At 29.6% G+C, this 18596-nt stretch overlaps 1 protein-coding gene across 1 annotated transcript; it reads left to right on the top strand.

Annotated features, from left to right (window-relative positions):
- The first annotated feature begins 14646 nt into the window (after positions 1 to 14646).
- LOC108844338 (protein EXORDIUM) lies at positions 14647 to 15890 on the top strand. The gene has a single exon (XM_018617583.2). It carries the CDS (start codon positions 14771 to 14773, stop codon positions 15719 to 15721), a length of 951 nt encoding a protein of 316 aa, XP_018473085.1. The 5' UTR covers positions 14647 to 14770; the 3' UTR covers positions 15722 to 15890.
- The last annotated feature ends 2706 nt before the right edge of the window (positions 15891 to 18596 follow it).

Genomic DNA, 18596 nt, shown 5'->3' with positions numbered 1-18596 from the left:
GACTTTGTGAAGTCCCAGCTATAGCAATCCTGTCGTCCTATTCTGCTCACTCGTATCTCCGTTATGCGGGGTATATCTTCCGTAGCGATCATCTCGTTGAGCATGTCCAAGTCCCATTCATGTCTCTCGGGGTTTATCAGGTGGTGGACATGGATGTCATCGTCACGCAAAGCTCTAGCGCTTCTCGGTGGTCGTGGAGGGTCTGTTTGTAGCCAAGGTTCCTCCCATACTTTTGTATCATGCCCGTTCCCTATCCTCTTCCGGAGCCCTTGCTTTAATACTTGTTTCGCCGCCGATATACTCCTCCACCCATATGATGGGTTATTTGCTCGCTCCACATTCATTGGGCTCGTATGCTTATAATATCGCCCCTTCATAACCCGAGCTAGTAAGGACTTCGGGTATTTGAGTAATCTCCACAATTGTTTCGCTAGGAGTGCAAGGTTGAAATCATTAAAATCTCAGAACCCTAGGCCTCCCTCTTCTGTTGGAGCGCATATTTTGTCCCATGCCACCCAATGGAGCCCTCTATTATTTAACTTGGTACTCCACCAGAAGCGTGAGACTGCACTAGTAAGCTTTGTCGTTATTTCTTTTGGCAGCAAATAGCAGGACATAACATGGGAGGGGATAGCCTGCGCCACTGCCTTGATCTGGATTTCTTTTCCTCCTTTAGATAGCAGCTTTGTTGACCAGGAGTTCGTACGATCGTTAAGTCTCTCTTGTACGAAGCTGAACACTTGTTTCTTAGAACCACAAATCGTTTCCGGTAAGCCTAAGTACATACACATGCCACCTTCTTGATTTATGTTGAGTGACCGTTTAAGGTCTATTTTTAGGGACACTACTACCTTAGAACCGAACATAACTGAAGATTTGGATTTATTCAGTTGCTGTCCTGAGGCGTTATTGTAGACGTCGATGATCCGCATCAGTTTGCAGCGGAAAATGTTTATAAATCTACATTTTCATATATTTGGTATCTATACTACATGAGAACTCAAAGTTTGGAAATATGGTTCTCTCAAATTCGCATATTCATTACTTACGTACTTTTAACACAATCTTTGAAATATGAATTTACCCTGCCAATGGTAATGATCGCATACAGACATTGAAATGATTTCACCTCAAGAGGGACTATAAATGACATTAGTTTGCAACCACATACTTTTTTTAGAAAGAAAAGCAACAGCAACTACGACATTTTAGTAAAAAATATGAAACTTGTTGTGAAGTATTAGCTGAGAATATAAATATCTATTAGAATTTAGACCCGCGTGAATGTATGTTATAAACGATTACTAGGTGATAACCTGCGCCATGCGCAGGATGAATGAACTAAAAAATTATAAAATTTAATATATATGTATTAAAAATGTAAAAATCATAGTCCCAATACTATATATTTTATAATGAATGATTGAATGAAATTGTGTATATCTATATAAGATAAGCTTCTTTTTAAAAAAAAAAACTTGTGTTATTGGTTGTATGTAATTGAAGTATAGATCATGGGAGTGAATTTATATGAGTAATCAAAAACTTATATAAGATTAGTTATTATTCCCAAAAATAAATAAAATGTATTTATATTTTACATCACTATGTCATTTATATTTTACATCTTTTTATTTTTGAGAATATATAAAAATAAAAAGAAGGGAAGTTTGACTAAAACATGATAATAAAGTTTTACATTAAAAGTTATTCCTTATATGATAGCATTTCACATTTATTCCAATATACAATCACATTAAATACTAAAATAATCAATTTCTCGCATGACTGGATTCTCAAACGATCAATATGTAGTCATAACGGGATTTACATTCCTAAAATGTGATAAATAGAGGAGAATACAATTCCAAACCAGAAATATTCCTACGTGATTGACAGAGGATTGAAAATCTTTTATTTATTATAAACGAATCAAAGACATAATTAAACTAATCATAATTAAGATAGGAAGATTGTTCAAAATCATGTGGGTTTTTACAGCAAAGAACTCTTTGACTGAAAATTCATAGTTCTAACTTTACGAAAATACATCAGGCTGAATAAATGGCCAAGGTTAACGTACATTTTAATTTTTTCAGTTAATTAGTATCAGATTCTTTTAAAAATAACTTGCACTAAACTTGTCTAATTTAAAATCAGCATTAAAACATAACTTACAATGATTTTGATGATTACATAAATGGATGTCTTGATTTGGTGAAATCAAGCCATCCAGTTTTATTACGATTTTATATTATGGTTTTAAGTTACAACATGTCAGCATCATTGGTCCGAAATTGTATTTTATATACTTAGTCAAACCATATGATTCAGAGCCTCAAATATGAATGACTTAGTATATTAGAGTATTGAATCATATAAAATACATAATCCCTTAATATTAAATGAAAATAATGATTCTGGATCGTTTGATGATAACAAAATATTCTACTCAATTATAATAATTTCAAACTATGCTTTTAAAATATTCTACTTAATTGTAATGATTTTAAAATATGTTTTAACGGTTGTATAGTGAAAACATTGTAAACTTCATAAAAAGTCATCTAATAATCAAAATAGTATTTAACCATGTACGGTTTAATCATGAAAGCCAAAAACTGTATAATAGAATATGTTCCAGAGTATTTTTGGTCTCTGGTAAGACCGAAACAAACAATTGTATTTACCATATTTCTGGTTTGGTAGATAATAATGTGAAAACCATGTAAAGAATAATGGAATGCATCATAATTAAACTGTGTAATAGCATATGGTAAATAATAACCGAAACCATAAATCGTGGATATGATTTATTTGGTTAGTCAATAAATAAAAGCTTAGAGTATATTAGTTAAGTTTCAATGTAATGACCAATGGCAAGTTATTGTAATTAGTCTAGTTAATTAAGGGGTTTTGAAAATAGATGGTGAGAGAGCTTGTGGTGATGACACCTAGGAAATGGCACATTTGTAAATCACACATAAATTAAAGGTTATTTATTTTTAATACTTCTAAAATAATATATAAGGGATATGTTAACGGAGTTACTGTTCCATAGTTTATTTATTTGAAATTGATTTATCTTGATCAGTGTGTCCATTGGTTAATAATGAGGTTGTATTCTTTTGTTTTTATACAATTTTTCATTTTAATTGGTAACATAAACATTAAACTTTGAAAATATTTGGGTATTAAGTTTAGATTGTGCGTCTTTTTATAAAATTATACCAATACTTTTGTGATTTAAAGTACATTTTAAAGTTATAATTTTAGAGTTTTTAAAAGTAATAATATAAACTAAAAAAGGTTCAAAAAATAACAATTCTGGTAATTAAATTTAGGGAGTCCTCATTGATATATTAAATTGGGCTTTTATCATTTTTAATTGGGTACATTTTTTAAAAAATATCTGATCTTTGTATCAGTTTTATGTTAAGTTTTTGATGTTTAAATAGAGAGAGATAAAGATTTGACTTAAATAGTCTCATAAATTTGATCAGAGAAGACACATATTTATAAGAGGGGTTAAGTCGGCAACTATTACCTTCACTAGGAATTAATTACTATTTTATTATCAAATGGATGAACATTATCTCTTAACACTCTGTTTTATTTATCCAATTTGTATTATGCCCTAGTTCGCTAAAAACCTAGCTATGAAAAATCCATTGGAATAAAGACAAAGATGAGAAAAAAGTAGATTATCGCTATCTTTTCTTGAAAATAATAGATATATCGTTTTCTTTATAGATCACGTAAACACTGTATTTCGATATCATAGATATATTTTCAGAATGTTGTAGTGGAAAAAACCTTGGTGAATAAGTCAGGCTAATTGTTCCATGATAGTAGATATTCGATGTCCACTTCTTAACTTTCCCGAGCTCTCATAGAAGATAAAAACCTTGGAGGAATAGGATTTGTTCTGTTTTTTCTTAATATAGTCTTTTTAAGTTGAGCGATATAAACCAAGTTATCTCAAATATTTTTATCAGCTCTTTCTTATTAACTATTCCGCTTGATTCATGTATGTGATAGTTTATTGATGTAAGTTACATACATTCTCGACATGCTTCGAAGAAAGTTAAAACCAGTGATTGTGTATTCAAGAGTAATTATTGATAACTCATAAAGTGTTTTTGATGGTAAATTTTTCTTTATCAAATTTGTAAGGTAATTCGCTTTTGATTTTTAACGATGTCTCAGAATTCTATGATAAGAGAAAGAATAATGTTGCTCAAAAAAAAAGAGAAAGAATAAATCTTTTCAAGTTTTTTTTTGTTTTAACAAAATATTTTTTTCAAGTTATAGGTGTACTGGCTAGATTCGCTTATTTCCTACTTTTTATGTTATTTTATAAATATTTAGGTTTACTATGGAGTATACAAGAAAATAGTGCATGAACTGAGACATATAGTAATTCATTTTCCCTGTAGGAAAAGTTTCTCGTAGTTCGAAATAAAAAAATATCGAAGCGAAGATCTCAAGACATAATAAAAATAAAGTATAAGAGATTAGAGATAATGCTTCAATTAAAGTAGTAATTGTTTGTTAATTTTTATGCGTGTATTTATTCATCCAAATACGGATTCATAGAAAAAATTAAGTTATATTTTCAAAGTTTGACAACTATATAATATTAAAACAGTTATAGTGTTTTGTTAGATATCACTTATAGTCTATAAACTGAAAATTTGTTATTAATATTAATATCTAATTATTTTATATTATAATACACTTAAGTAAACTGGATCATAAGTATTTTTGAAACAATATATATCAGATATTTGCCAAAAATGATTTAAAATTTGAATTTAAATGTAAATATATTTAAATTAATCTAATAAAAATTATTTTAAAATAGTAAAATGATAATTATCTATGACCAAACAAAAATGTGGAACTTTGCGGTTATAACTTTAACAAGTCTTCTAGAAATTTGAAACAATGAAGTCTTCTACAAAAAAACTTCTTGAAAAGTTTACTAATGAATTTAATCTGAAAATTAATTTACAAAATTACAAAACATTATTTGATGGAAAATAAATTAAAATGAAGTACTTATAAACAATTCTAAATAAATAAAAAGTTCTCTCACCAAAAGCTTGCTGTCAGTGGTCATGGCTTTCGCCGCAAGTTACCATCTCATCTTTTTATTTTTTGTTTGTTAATATCTAGACCGAATCTTGTCTTCGCTTATGCGATTTCCCTTTGGTTTGACGATTTTGTTGTAATAAATTAAAACCATTCAGAGCTGTCTTTCATTCATATGCTTCTATTATCTGTGTTGAATTTCAATAATACTCGCCTTTCTTAGTGTTTAAACTCTGATCCGGTTAATTGGATCTCAGAGGCGTTCTGTCTGTGACCCACTTTCGAAAAATCATTTATGTCATGTCTCACCTTGGCTTAAATCATCTTCTTCTCTTCGGGTATCCTCAAGCTTTCTTCTCTACGAGTATAATTCTGACTCTATTTTAAAAATTTGTTTGTCTTCATCAATAAGAGTGAGTTTCTTGGATGAAAAGAAAGATGTAATTGTTGGATTATACTTGATCGGTGGCTGAAGAATTTAGAAGAATTAGCATCTTCTTTACAGATGGTCCGATAAAGAATCTCTTTAAAACCGATTGAAGTTTCTCGGAGTAAATCACCTGTGGATGTATGTATTCATGTTCAAGAGTAGCGGTTGAAGGCGAAAGATTGAGGTTTAAAAGTGAAAATCATAATATTCAAGTGTTCAGAAAGATAAGATGAAGTTGCGCCATTGTAATCGGAGATTTTCCAGAGTTGAAGCTCCAAATTTTCGTCAGTGGAGTTTGGAACTTCAAGATGCATGTATTTTATTTGACACGTGTCTTTTGTTTCATTGTGATATCTACATGTGTATCTCTGATTTATAGTATATCTCTTACGTTCAGTCAAAACAAATGTTGACAAAAATTAATTATAAATCATATAAATTTAATTTTGATGAATTGAATGGTTTTCTACGTATATGAGTGAATATATATTATAAGTCATCATGGTCCATTTGATTAGATTTGGGTTTGGTAATATATATTCAGGTAATTTTGGTATTCTTAGGGTTAATTTTTAAAATCTTAAATATGTTTTTTGAAGTTAAAATTTAAAATATAAGTGTTTAGTTTTGTATATATTAACATTTATAAGTTAATTTTATGTTTAACGAAGTATTTATTTCTATATAGTAAGACTATTTGATTTAGAGTTTAAGAATAGAAGACTATTTAAGAAGTATATTAATGCATACCAAAAGGTTATACACTAGTAGGCTTCTTTAGAAACTTAGAAGTCTTCTGAAATGCAGGGCAAATTTAGGGTTATAAGAATTTTTAGAAGTCTGCTAAACCGTAATGCACTAGCAAATTTCTTGAGAAATCTTATACACAGTACTTTTTATCTCAATGGAATTTTTTTCTTTCTATATGAAAAAAATTTACACATTTTTCTCTCTTTCTCTGAAATGGTTACAACAAAAATAATATGCTTCTCTCTCTAAAATCTCTAATCTCTTTAATTTTTAATCTTTTTGAATTTGAGAGCATCAAATTTTATATCAATTTCTCATTTTTGTCTCATGTATTTCTCACAATTTTATCATGTATTTTATAGATTTTCAGATAGTTTTTTCATCTTCTACTCATAAAAGATAGATTTATAAACTTAAGATGTGTTTTTGTGTGTTAGATTCTCATATATATATATATATATATATATATATATATATATATATATATATATATATATATATATATAGATATATTCAACTTAATGTGATTTTTTATCATTTAAAGATAAAAAAATTCATTTAAAAGCTTTTCTCTGTTTTGCAATCATTTTTAACTTTTTGGATACTAAGGTTTTTCAAATCTAAAGATAGTACATCGAATTTGTCAAAAAGTTTGCTAAACATTAAAAAGACGAGTAAAGAATCAAAAACCTTAGTTTAGGCGACAAGAACTAGGTTTATACACCAACGTTGTAGTCCCACACGCATTACTCAATAAAACATCTCTTCTAGCCTCGATTTCTCATCTTTTATACAAATCTTCTAGTGTTCCGTAGTACTAAAACGACCCTACACAAAAAATACCATAACAGTTTGACGCTAAAAGTTACTCGTCTAAATCACCGGATTCAATAGAAAAATACCAACACTCCACTTTTACCCTTCGATCACCCTTTAGTAATATTGTACTAGCAGTATTATGGAGAAATCTACTATATATGTAAACTACTAAAATTGGTAAAATAAATAAATTCACCAATTATATATATATTTGGCTGTTAAATATGAATAAAGTTATAGATTTAGCCTAAACTGTAATGTGTGTTTTCTTATTATTTTTGGCTTAAATTGTATTTTTCATGTTTTATCGTTTTCTCTAAAAGTAAAATATATATATCTTTAAATTTTTGACATTTTTATTTTGTGTGCGTGTTAAAACCAAAGAAAATATGAATTAAAATGTAGTGTGATTATGTTATTATTTTGGTTGTAATAGTTTTAGTTTCAAACAATATAAAGTATATTTTTTATGTGTTAGATTCAAATAAAAATATGTTAAACTATTAAACTATTTTCTTCTTATTTAAAACTAAAGTTCTATTTTTTATCTGTATTGAAACCATTTTAAACATTTTTTGGATATGCGTATTGTTTATATATGAAGACTATATATTAGACTTTATTAACAGACTTTTTGCGTAGACTTCATCGAAGAAATATATTAAACTAATAATTAAGCACAAAATTAAAATTTTAATCCACAATCCAATTTCATTAAAAATTAAAATGTTCTCTTAGAATTAGAGACTTTTTCGAGAAGACTGCTAAGAGCATCTTTAACGCAAGTATTTAGAGAGAGTGGTTTACCAAAAAAAATAAAAATAAGAAGGTGGGTCCCAATCAATCAAAACAACCAACTCTTTTGTGGCTTATATAAGCTACGTTCTTCAATGGTTTTTCAACAGTATGCGGGCCCCACTAACACGTGGTGGCCCGCGATTGGTTGACTTTTAATTTTTTTTTTTTTAATCACACAAAAAAAAAAAAAAAAATTTAAGCACCCCTCCATTAAGCCACTTGGGTTAATGATGCTCTAAGCTATGATGCACTAGCAGGCTTCTCAAAGAAATTTTCTATAAGAGATGTTCTTTAATATTTTAGACAGTGTTGTTTTCAATCATGTTTCACTTTAGCTATTGGATTTACAGTGAGAAAACATGTAGAGAAAGAATCTTATTTTCATATTTATTAATTAAATGTTGTAAAAGTAAATTTATTTTGTCTTCAATCTATTAATAAAAAGTCCGTCTATGCTTTATCCATTTTTTCAAGTTCTTATAACCATAAACTATTGTTTCCATTTTAAATCATTTATTAATATTATAGTTTTTCAATTTAAAGGGAAGCCGCTTGTGTGTTGTCCCCTTATCATTTTTTTTTGTGATTTGGATGATAATTATGAAAATAAGTTATATTTATTACATATGAACTTATAATAAAATAGCGCATGACACAAGTTCAACATAATAAATTTTAAATTTATTACAATTTTAATATCACATAAGTTAAAAATAAAATAATACATAAAACATGCGGTAACGCAAATTTTAACAAAATATAATGCATCAGATATATATAGTAAACTTTTGTAATTGAACCAGTCTGTAGGAAAGATACTAAAACACATTATCATAAATAGAACATGTTCACCAAACAATTGATGAGAGCAAAATTCTTGAGAAGTTTGCTCTCACTAGCTAGATACATAAATAAATAAGAATATTGCTAACTTTATCATTATATACAATGAAGTTATAAAATTCATTTGGGAGGTTCAAAATTGATAAATGAAAAAAAAAACCCTTCAAATTTCATTTTAAATTTTGATAAAATGTAAATTTACTAAAATTAGTGGAGAAGAATTTTCGAGAAATCTACTCACAATAGACTTCTATAGTTGCATTTTAGGTAATTTTTAATTACAAATTAATTAAAGAAGACTTCTTAAGAAATCGGCACCATTAGCAGATTTTTTACAAAGTATTTTGTAAATTGTTGTAGGGCTGGGATTTCGGGTATTCGGTTCGGTTTCGGGTAAGAACCGTTCGGTTCCGGGTAATCGGTTATTTAAAAACTGTATCCAATGTTGACATACGGTTCGGGTTCGGTTTGGTTCCACCCGGTTCCGAATCGGTTCAGATATAAATTTAATACCCAAATAATATTTTATTTATTTATTTATCTATTTTTTACTTTTTATTTTATTTTTTAAAGAAAAAATAAATTGAAATCGAATATATAGTAGTACAATGTGGGTAATTACAACAAAGTTGAAGTATCCCAGTGGTATTTCAAGTGTTGCATTCCCTTCCAACCCGGGTTCGAGACCCACAAGATGCAAACCTGTGTATTTTTACATAGATTCCAGTTTAAATCGGGTATCCATTCGGTTCCGGGTAAAAACCGAATTTGACCCGATATCCACGGTTATTTACAAAATTATCCAATGGGTAAATTGATGAATACCGAAACCGTACCGAACCGGTCCATTTCGGATCGGATCCGGTTTGGATAAACGATTCCGGTTCAAAGTCGCAGGCCTAAATTGTTGGGTCATTATGTATTTGGATAAATTTTAGATTTTACTAAAGTAAACTTCTCGAGAAGTCTCATCGATAATCAAATTAATTTTTTAGTTGACTGGAATTTTGCTAAAATGTCACTTTTCATAGTTGGATTCTGGAGAAATCTGTGTAGTTTAATTTACACTTGATCATGTTTGACTTTATATGAGTTTCAAAGAAGACTTCTTAAGAAGTCAACTCTCCAAACCAAGGGTTTAACCAAAATTTTGGAATAAAAACAAAGCAGTTTTTTCTAGAAATTTTCAATGAGAATGTTAAATTTCTGTAAATTTTTGGTAAATGAAAAACAAATGTCGCTTCTATGCAGATTTATTGGGAGTTTAATCAATCTTTTGTTACAAAGAAAATGTAACAGACTTTTAAATAAATCTTCTATAAAATCTTACAAAATAATCAATTTCAAAATTAATATATACATTGACAAAAAGATTTCTCGATGGATTTTTGGGGAAGTTTTCTACACAAAATTTATCCAACCTTTTTTAATCATAAACATATTCGGTTAAAGTTTTTACTTAGCTTCTCCAAACATTAATAACTTCTTAATGAAAGGAACTCATTAGTTTTTGATCAAGAATCATGAGTATGAGTAACTCCAATTGAAAAAAAAAATTGAAATTGAAATTTTGAATTTTTAGATAAAATGAAATAGAGAATGAAAGAAAAATAATTTGTATATGTAAAAATGTGACTGAAAGAAGGAGATGTCAATTTTAAGTGGATTTAGAACTAGGTTCTGGTTATTAATGATGAGTGATGTATATGGGCATGACAATTTTATGAATAAATGATGAAAATGAAGATAATTGAGAAATGTACTCTATTTCAGAAGAACAAAATGTAATGATATTTTCATAAATAATTTGTTCTTTAAAGGAAAATAAGTCAAATTAATATTATTTGTTTTAAGAATAAGAAGAAGCAATGACATATAAGATTAATTTCGTGTTTTTAATAAAATAACACAAAAAGTAATGCGGCTTATTAAAGCCCTAAATAATATAAGATATAGTTTAAATTAATGAAAATGTTTTCTTTATATCAAGTTATTTTTTTAATGACTAAAATAATTTGGATAGCATAAACTAACATATCTTTTATAAACTAAAATGTTATTCTGAATTAATATTACAGTGTTATTTAATTTTTGCAAAAATAAAAAATTTATTTAACTTTTAATTTGTACTTCTTTTATAAATATCTATAAATTTTAATTTTAGTTTAACATTTTTATATATAACATTATTTCTCAAAAATAATTCACAAGAAAAATTTTGGGGTATTTATTTTAAAAAGTAACTTAATATTTTGTTATATAAAATAGTTTATTAAAACAATTCACAAAATTTTGTTTCTAATAATGTATACATTATCATCATGCAGTTGGAGTAAGAACAAACATTGCTGTTAAAGAATCAGAATTATTTAATTCAAAAAAAGAATCAGATTTAAACATCAGTTCTTGTTTATCTATTAGTTAAGGTGGAACAAAGATAACAGCAAGGTCTCACTAAAACCAGACAAAGAGAATCTGTGTCTTTTCTTATGCAAAGTTCAATGGTTCTGATTCGCTCTTCTCTTATTAAAAAAAAATAGAAACCTGAATTATCTATTATTTTATATATTAGTAAATCATTTAGCCTAAATTCATCCACTGAAATTTTGTCACTGATTATTTTATAGCGGATTTTGTGAATGTAGCTATAACTTCTGCAAAATATCCTAGAAATATAATCTTAAGTCAAGATAATGGGTTGATAAGAATATAATAGAGCAAGAAATTGAGATTGTATTTTTGGAGCCAAATATCATTAAAATTAAAGTATTTATTTGAAAAAATAATGGTCTTTAAGAGATGTGTTGTTTTACAAGGCAGTTTATAACAAGATATATAGCTGTAACAAGAAATCTTATACATCGTTATATTCGATAGCGATAATCATTGTTCTAGATATAGAAAATTCAGTGAATTTGTGACTCATGTTATTTTTGAATTCATAATCTTTCATGAATGAGTAGGATACCTTCCAATTCGAACATTTTCCCGATTTTGAATGTATACACCAATATAGAGTACATATTCTAGAAAAAACAGTTTTGGAAATCTATAAATTGATAGAAATCATTATCTATAGATAATATATATCTTTGAAAAGTTCGAAATGATAAATTATTAACCCACTCGAACTGATCAAACATGCAAAAAGAAAATGTCAGGCTTGGTTCTCGGCTAATGCATCATCTTCTATAGGAACACAATCACCATATATTACTATTCACAAGCATTATGCTTTCAAGACATATGTTTGGTGGATGACTCTTAGACTTCTATATCGCATTTTAGTAGTTGTGGGTGGGTTTGGAAATATGTATAGACAAATCCAACTTAAGGTACAAATATACAAAGAAGAAGAGAGTCCCCATTGGTTTCAAAGCTCAAAGCAATTGTTTGAGCAATAGAAAGTGTGAAACGTCAATCTACCAGCCAGAACTTTGAATCGTATGTGAAGGATTTGATCACCGTGATTAAAGAACTTCATTTATGGTTAAATTTCTCAACAGAACTGAAAGAGATAAAGACGATACAAAAAAAAATTCAATCTTTCAAGATTTCCTACATATCTTGACGTGTAATGAAAGTACGACTTAGCTAAAACTGCAAAATCTTTATATAAAGAGTTTTGTTTTTTTTTGTTGTAACTTCAGATCAGAATGGTCAAAATGTACCAAACTATGAATTTTTCAGAAAGTAATTTTAAATTGTTCATTTCTAATGTAATATGGTAAAGATCTTCAATAGAGTAATTAGAAAAATAAATTTCATAAAAAAATGAATTGCATATATTAAGGTCTTGATTGGTAAAACATTTGTGAAAAACATTGTGTTCTTTATTACCTAATTAACAAATATAAAAAAACATTGAGAAATACTAATGTTTTCAAATGTTTTTTCCTTAATGTTTTCATTTAGAGTTTTTGATAGAGTATTTAAATTTAGAATATATAAAAAGATAAAAATAATATTATATAATTAACTTATCATATTTAATACTATCAAAAATATATATTTTTAAAATTAAATTTACAATATATATATATATATATATAATTTAAAGTTGTTGAAAAATGTATTTGTAATATTTGAAATATAAATTAATATACAAATAAATATTATTTATTATTTTCAGAAAAATGTAATTAAAGATACGAACCCTAAAAGTTATGTTATGTGTAAAAGAGCCAACTATAGTCAAGCTCCCAGTCACGAGCTCTCACCTTCTTTCCATTACTCACAAGTCACAACTTAGAGACGTGGACTTGGACGCGCATGTTATCACGCGCGGACATCGTTTCAGGGAAGGCTTATCTCTACTTGTGGGATTAGGTTTGCTCTCGCCAACTGTACACGGTTTTCCATAGCTCTTCCAACCTACTTTCCTACTAATAATCGTATATTTTTATTAATTCGAAATTTATTAATAATTTAGTTATTTGCAAACTTTTTCCAGGCTGTCCAAAATTTGAAAATCTCCCCAACGTCTCTTGGACTTTTCACATTTTCTCTTTAACCGCCACCACGCGCTTTAAGTCTTAACATGTACATCTTGCGTGCTTGCTGGCAAGGGTATTTCCAGTCATTAAATTCGGTGCTGTCTGTAGCTAAGCTGTATATTCCGTCACACTTTATCGATAAGGTCAAATTTGATGCCTCTTTTAAAAATTATACTCCTTCTATTTTTTTTTTGTAAATAGTTTTAGATGAATGCATAAATATTAAGAAAGTCATTAATTTTTTGAAAAGTAGCATTAAATGTATAAATTAGGTGTAGTTAAACCAATCTTAAATAAGTAAATATTATTTGATTGGTCACATTTAATCCAATAAAGATATAAATTATTTAAAATTATAAAAACTACTTATATTTTGAAACAAATGAATTTTATTTAAACTACTTACAATAAAAAAACAGAGGGAATACTGTATGAAATTATGGCTGTACATAGGTATTGCTCATTTCTGACATAATAAATTCTTTTATCAATTTTTACAGTGTTCTAAGCAGATATAAACAGTACTTTATTATTGCACTTAACAGTTGTTTTTAATTGTACAACTTTGATTCCACTTCGAATTTATTTATCAAATAAAAACAGAAGCCAGTGTCTTTACAAAAGAATCCTATGTCTCATTCGATTCTCCGAGAGTACTCGTACCCAAATTAGAACATAATCTAAAGATTAGTTATCAAGTGACATTCAGATGAAGTAATATTTGACACATATTACCACCTTTTCATATACCTCTCATTTTACTATAAATGTCGTTTTAAATATATTTATAAGGGATTTTAAAATTTTAACATAAAATATGTTTTAATTTTTCGCCGACACTTAACGAATACATGATATAAAGTTTACTCTTCTCTTTACTTAAAATCCTAACATAAAAAACTTTGCCAAATACCTGTATGCAAATTTGAAAGTACAAAAACGAAATTTTGTTTATGTACAAAAATGAAATGTAAACAGAATTTGTACAAGTCTGCATAAAGGTTGTAAATGAATTTTAAAATTATAAAAAGACGTATCAAAAAATAACCACAATCTGAAAAAATAAATTTTAACGTAAACATTTTTTTTTGTCAACTGGTCACTTTTAAACCTTTTAATTCTTAAATTGAGGTAAGTAGGGGTCGAACCCCCGACGTCAGAGCCCGAAAGCAGAGTTCAGCAGCCACTAGGCTACGAACAACCCGACGAATTTTAACGTAAACTAAGGATGTAAAAGTAAGTGTGGAACCATTCTTTCTTAGCTGGCAACAGTATAACCATTACTCTCTTTTTCCATTCTTTCCAATTTCGCTGCAACTTCTCTTTTTTCAGCTTTAAAGCGTATGGCAGCACTTTTTATTTCTATTCGAAAACTAATTTTATTCAACTATAAAATACAGGAACTAAATCCACCCAGAGAGGCATATAAATAGCCCCCATCACACTGCTCATTTCTCACAAAACAAAATCTCAACTTCGAAAGCAAAGCTTCTCACTCTCGTTATTTTATAAACAATATTCCCAAGAAAAGAAAAAAATGAAAATGTGTTCGTTAGTTTTCAAACTCTTTTTATTTGTGTCTCTCTTCCAAATCTCAATCTCTGCTAGGAAACTAGCACAAGATGGATCAAACCAGTTTCAATCATTGAAATACCACAAAGGAGCACTTCTCTCCGGCAAAATCTCCGTTAACCTAATCTGGTACGGCAAATTCAAACCAGCTCAAAGAGCAATCATCTCCGATTTCATCACTTCGCTTTCACATTCATCTTCAAAAACTCCAAACCAACCATCTGTCGCCACGTGGTGGAAAACCACTGAGAAATACTACAAACTCGCCGCAGGAGATAAAACACCTTCTCCTTCACTCTCACTCACTCTCAAGTCACAGATCCTCGACGAGACATACTCTCTCGGAAAGTCTCTAACAGACAGAGATATCCGCAAGTTAGCCTCAAAAGGCGATCAATACGACGCGGTTAACGTCGTTTTGACTTCAGCTGACGTGGCGGTAACTGGCTTTGGTATGAATCGATGCGGGACGCACGGACACGCTCGTGGTAACACGGGTAAACGTGGATCCAAATTCGCTTACATTTGGGTCGGAAACGCCGAAACGCAATGTCCGGGTCAATGCGCATGGCCATTTCACGCACCTGTGTACGGTCCTCAGAGCCCGCCTCTCGTGGCGCCGAACAACGATGTGGGACTCGACGGTATGGTGATTAACTTAGCTAGTCTTTTAGCTGGAACCGCAACGAACCCGTTCGGTAATGGTTATTACCAGGGCCCACAAAACGCACCGCTCGAAGCTGCGTCCGCGTGTCCCGGCGTTTATGGGAAAGGAGCTTATCCTGGTTACGCTGGAAATTTACTTGTTGATTCTACGACGGGAGGTAGTTTTAATGCGTATGGTGCAAACGGCAGGAAGTTCTTGCTACCTGCGTTGTATGATCCTACCACGTCAGACTGCTCTACTATGGTTTGAGAAGAAAAGTTTCATATTTTGGTTTTGTAGTAGAAAATGATATTATTTTAGTGTAATTCTTTTATTGTATTCATTAATATTATTCTGAGTTTCTCTTATTGATGTAATGAATTTCATATTGTTATATGCATATCAATTAAAATCGAAAAGACTTCTATTTTGTTAGTGATATTCCTTGTTCAAAACTTGATTAGGCAAAAATATAAGTACAAAAGAGATGTCCAAGCCTACACGGTGGATATACTGAAACATGAAATCGTGCCAATAGTGTATCTTGTACTGTTCTTCATTTTATGTTCTGATTTTTTTAACATATTATATTTGTTTATCATTTATTCCAAAATGTTACTCCCACTATTTTCTGAGTATTTTCTTTGATGTGCTATGATTTGATGTTGTAGAGCTTTGAATCAGTTATTGTTTTAGACGTATTCCAATCTAAACTGTTTTAGCAAACTAAGTTGTCTTGGCCTAGTGGTAAAAGGGCTCCGGCTGGAGCTTCCGCCCTGGGTACGATTCCACTTGGCCACCGGGGCTAGCGTTAAATCGTTAGAATACGTGGGTTGCCGTCGGTCTCAGGGGATTAGTCTTGGGTCTAGAAAGCTTTTGGATCACCCCCTGGTTAAAAAAAAAAAAACTGTTTTAGCATGGACTTAACGAACATTGTAGCAAAAACCATTTACTTTTTTTTAATAAATAGCAAAAACCATTTACTTTGTACAAGTTTCATTTTATTTGTTTAAGAAAAGAAAAGGAAAATGAAAGAAAAAGTAGGAAAAAATGTTTCACTTTTGGGGTAAAATTGTACGTGTTTCATACAATGCCATCCAGCTAACTAAAAGCAATGTAACTAAAGAAGTCAAAAGTGAAAAAACAATGGTTAGTATAAAAAGTATAAACACATAATTTAATTGTAAACAGCCAAACCAAATTTTTTTTTCTTTTGTAACAAGCCAAACCAAAGATAGAAGTACCAAGAAAGTGCAACAACTTAAAAAAGAAAAAGGGAGACTGGTTGATTTTTTTTTTTTTGTCATCTGATATTTTAATTTTTAAAACACAAAAACACATTAGTACAGACCATGACAGTGGAGTTTACAACTCCAAACAAAAGAAATAGACCTAAAACATGATGGCCAGCGGTTAAAAGATACATTAACCCTAGAGACACAAGCCAGCGGTTGAAACATAATCAACCCCAGAGCCAGAATTAACACACACAAAGTTCATAAATACACTAAATGAGATTCAAACCTAGTCTTGAAGAATCAACACCAGCTTGTTAGCTTTAGGATAACCGTTGATGTAGGCTTCACCTTCTTCTCGCTTCTGCTCCATTGACACTTTCCCAATCCAACCAAAAATCGCTACTGGATTTTAAGAAAGCTCACCACACGTCTTACAAGTGCTTCAACTCCTTCATCTCTTTCATCTCCAATTATTCTTTCAGCTCCAACTATGACTGGCCATTGGACTCTGAATAGGTTCACCATACGCCTCCTACGCGCCTCCGATCAAAAGACTCCCTTTAGATCCAACTAAGACTCGCCATCGGCCTCTATAAGGGTTCACCACGTACCATCTACGAGCCTCCACACCTCAGTAAGACCAAACCTGCGATACTAGACACGATCAAGCTCACTACAGCCGGTAACCATAAACCAACCACCACAACCCATAAATCTGATGAGATCGAGTATGTGGAGTCCGGATTCGAATCTCCCCGCTTCAATCTGAAAGACTAAAGCTTTTGTCCAGATCTAAACTCATCTACCCTAAAAAAAGAGACTGAAACAAGTAATTAAAGGTATCTACCTTCTTCCGTAACCAACGGCACGAAGCCGCGGCCGGAGAAGATAGACGAACAACGGCTCCCTTTTTTTTCCTCCCTTTCTGTCTTTTTGGAGACTGGTTGATTAATAATGAGTTTTTTTTGTGGTTTCCCAACTTCGACGAGTGTACTCGCGTGATGGTCATGTGATCATCTTGGATGCCTTAGAGCATCTCCAAAAGAAACTCTATAACTTTAAATATAGAGTTTTTTGCTCTCCAAAAAGAAACTTCAAAACTTCAAATTTAGAGTTTTGTGGAGTGAAACTTCATATTTAAAGTTTCACTATTCAAAACTTCAAATTTGAAGTTTCATCTTTTTATTTTCCATTTGATCCTTACAATTAATTTACATATCACATTTATGATTCTTAAATATTATTTTTGTCTATAATTTTAATTCTTACAGTTTTATATCTCATAATTGTTTCAGATTTTTTTTATAAATTCAAGTTTTACACATAAATTAAATAAAAAAATTAAAATAAAATGTATATTATTTTAAAACTGTAATTAGACAACAAAAATATTACAAAAGAAACTTATTTTTTTTTAAAGGATACATGAAGAAATAACACAATAAAAATTATTAAACTTCTTTTGTACCCTTTTAAACAAAATTATGTCTTCATGTACCCTTTTAAACAAAATTATTAAGTTTCTTTTGTAATATTCTTGTTGTCTAATTCTATTTTTAAAATAAAATTATAAATAAAACTGCATAATTCTATTTTTAATAATTTATGTAATATTGTGGTATTTTGTTTGTAGTTTAATTTTATATATGTATCTCTATTTATAATTTTATCTTTTAGTGTAAGATTTTATTAATTAATATTTCTGTAATATTTTATGTATGTTAGTTATTTATAAAAGTTTTATAGATTTACATTAGTTATGATAAATACAAGGACCCTAGAATAAAATACAAATAGATTTGAAGTTAAGTTTGAAGTTTTGCTTTTGGAGAATAACAACTTGAAACTTCAAATATAGAGTTTTCCAAACTCTAAAATAGAGAGTCTTTTGGAGATGCTCTTAGTCG

This window comes from Raphanus sativus, unplaced genomic scaffold (assembly GCF_000801105.2).
Source record: "Raphanus sativus cultivar WK10039 unplaced genomic scaffold, ASM80110v3 Scaffold0307, whole genome shotgun sequence".
In the NCBI taxonomy this organism is placed as follows: Eukaryota; Viridiplantae; Streptophyta; class Magnoliopsida; order Brassicales; family Brassicaceae; genus Raphanus; species Raphanus sativus.
Note: the sequence above shows the minus strand (reverse complement) of the source record. Positions and strands in the feature narration are given on the sequence as shown.

Excerpts from the sequence above, each read along its gene's own strand:
- LOC108844338 (XM_018617583.2), top strand. The coding sequence starts at position 14,771 with ATGAAAATGTGTTCGTTAGTTTTCAAACTCTTTTTATTTGTGTCTCTC.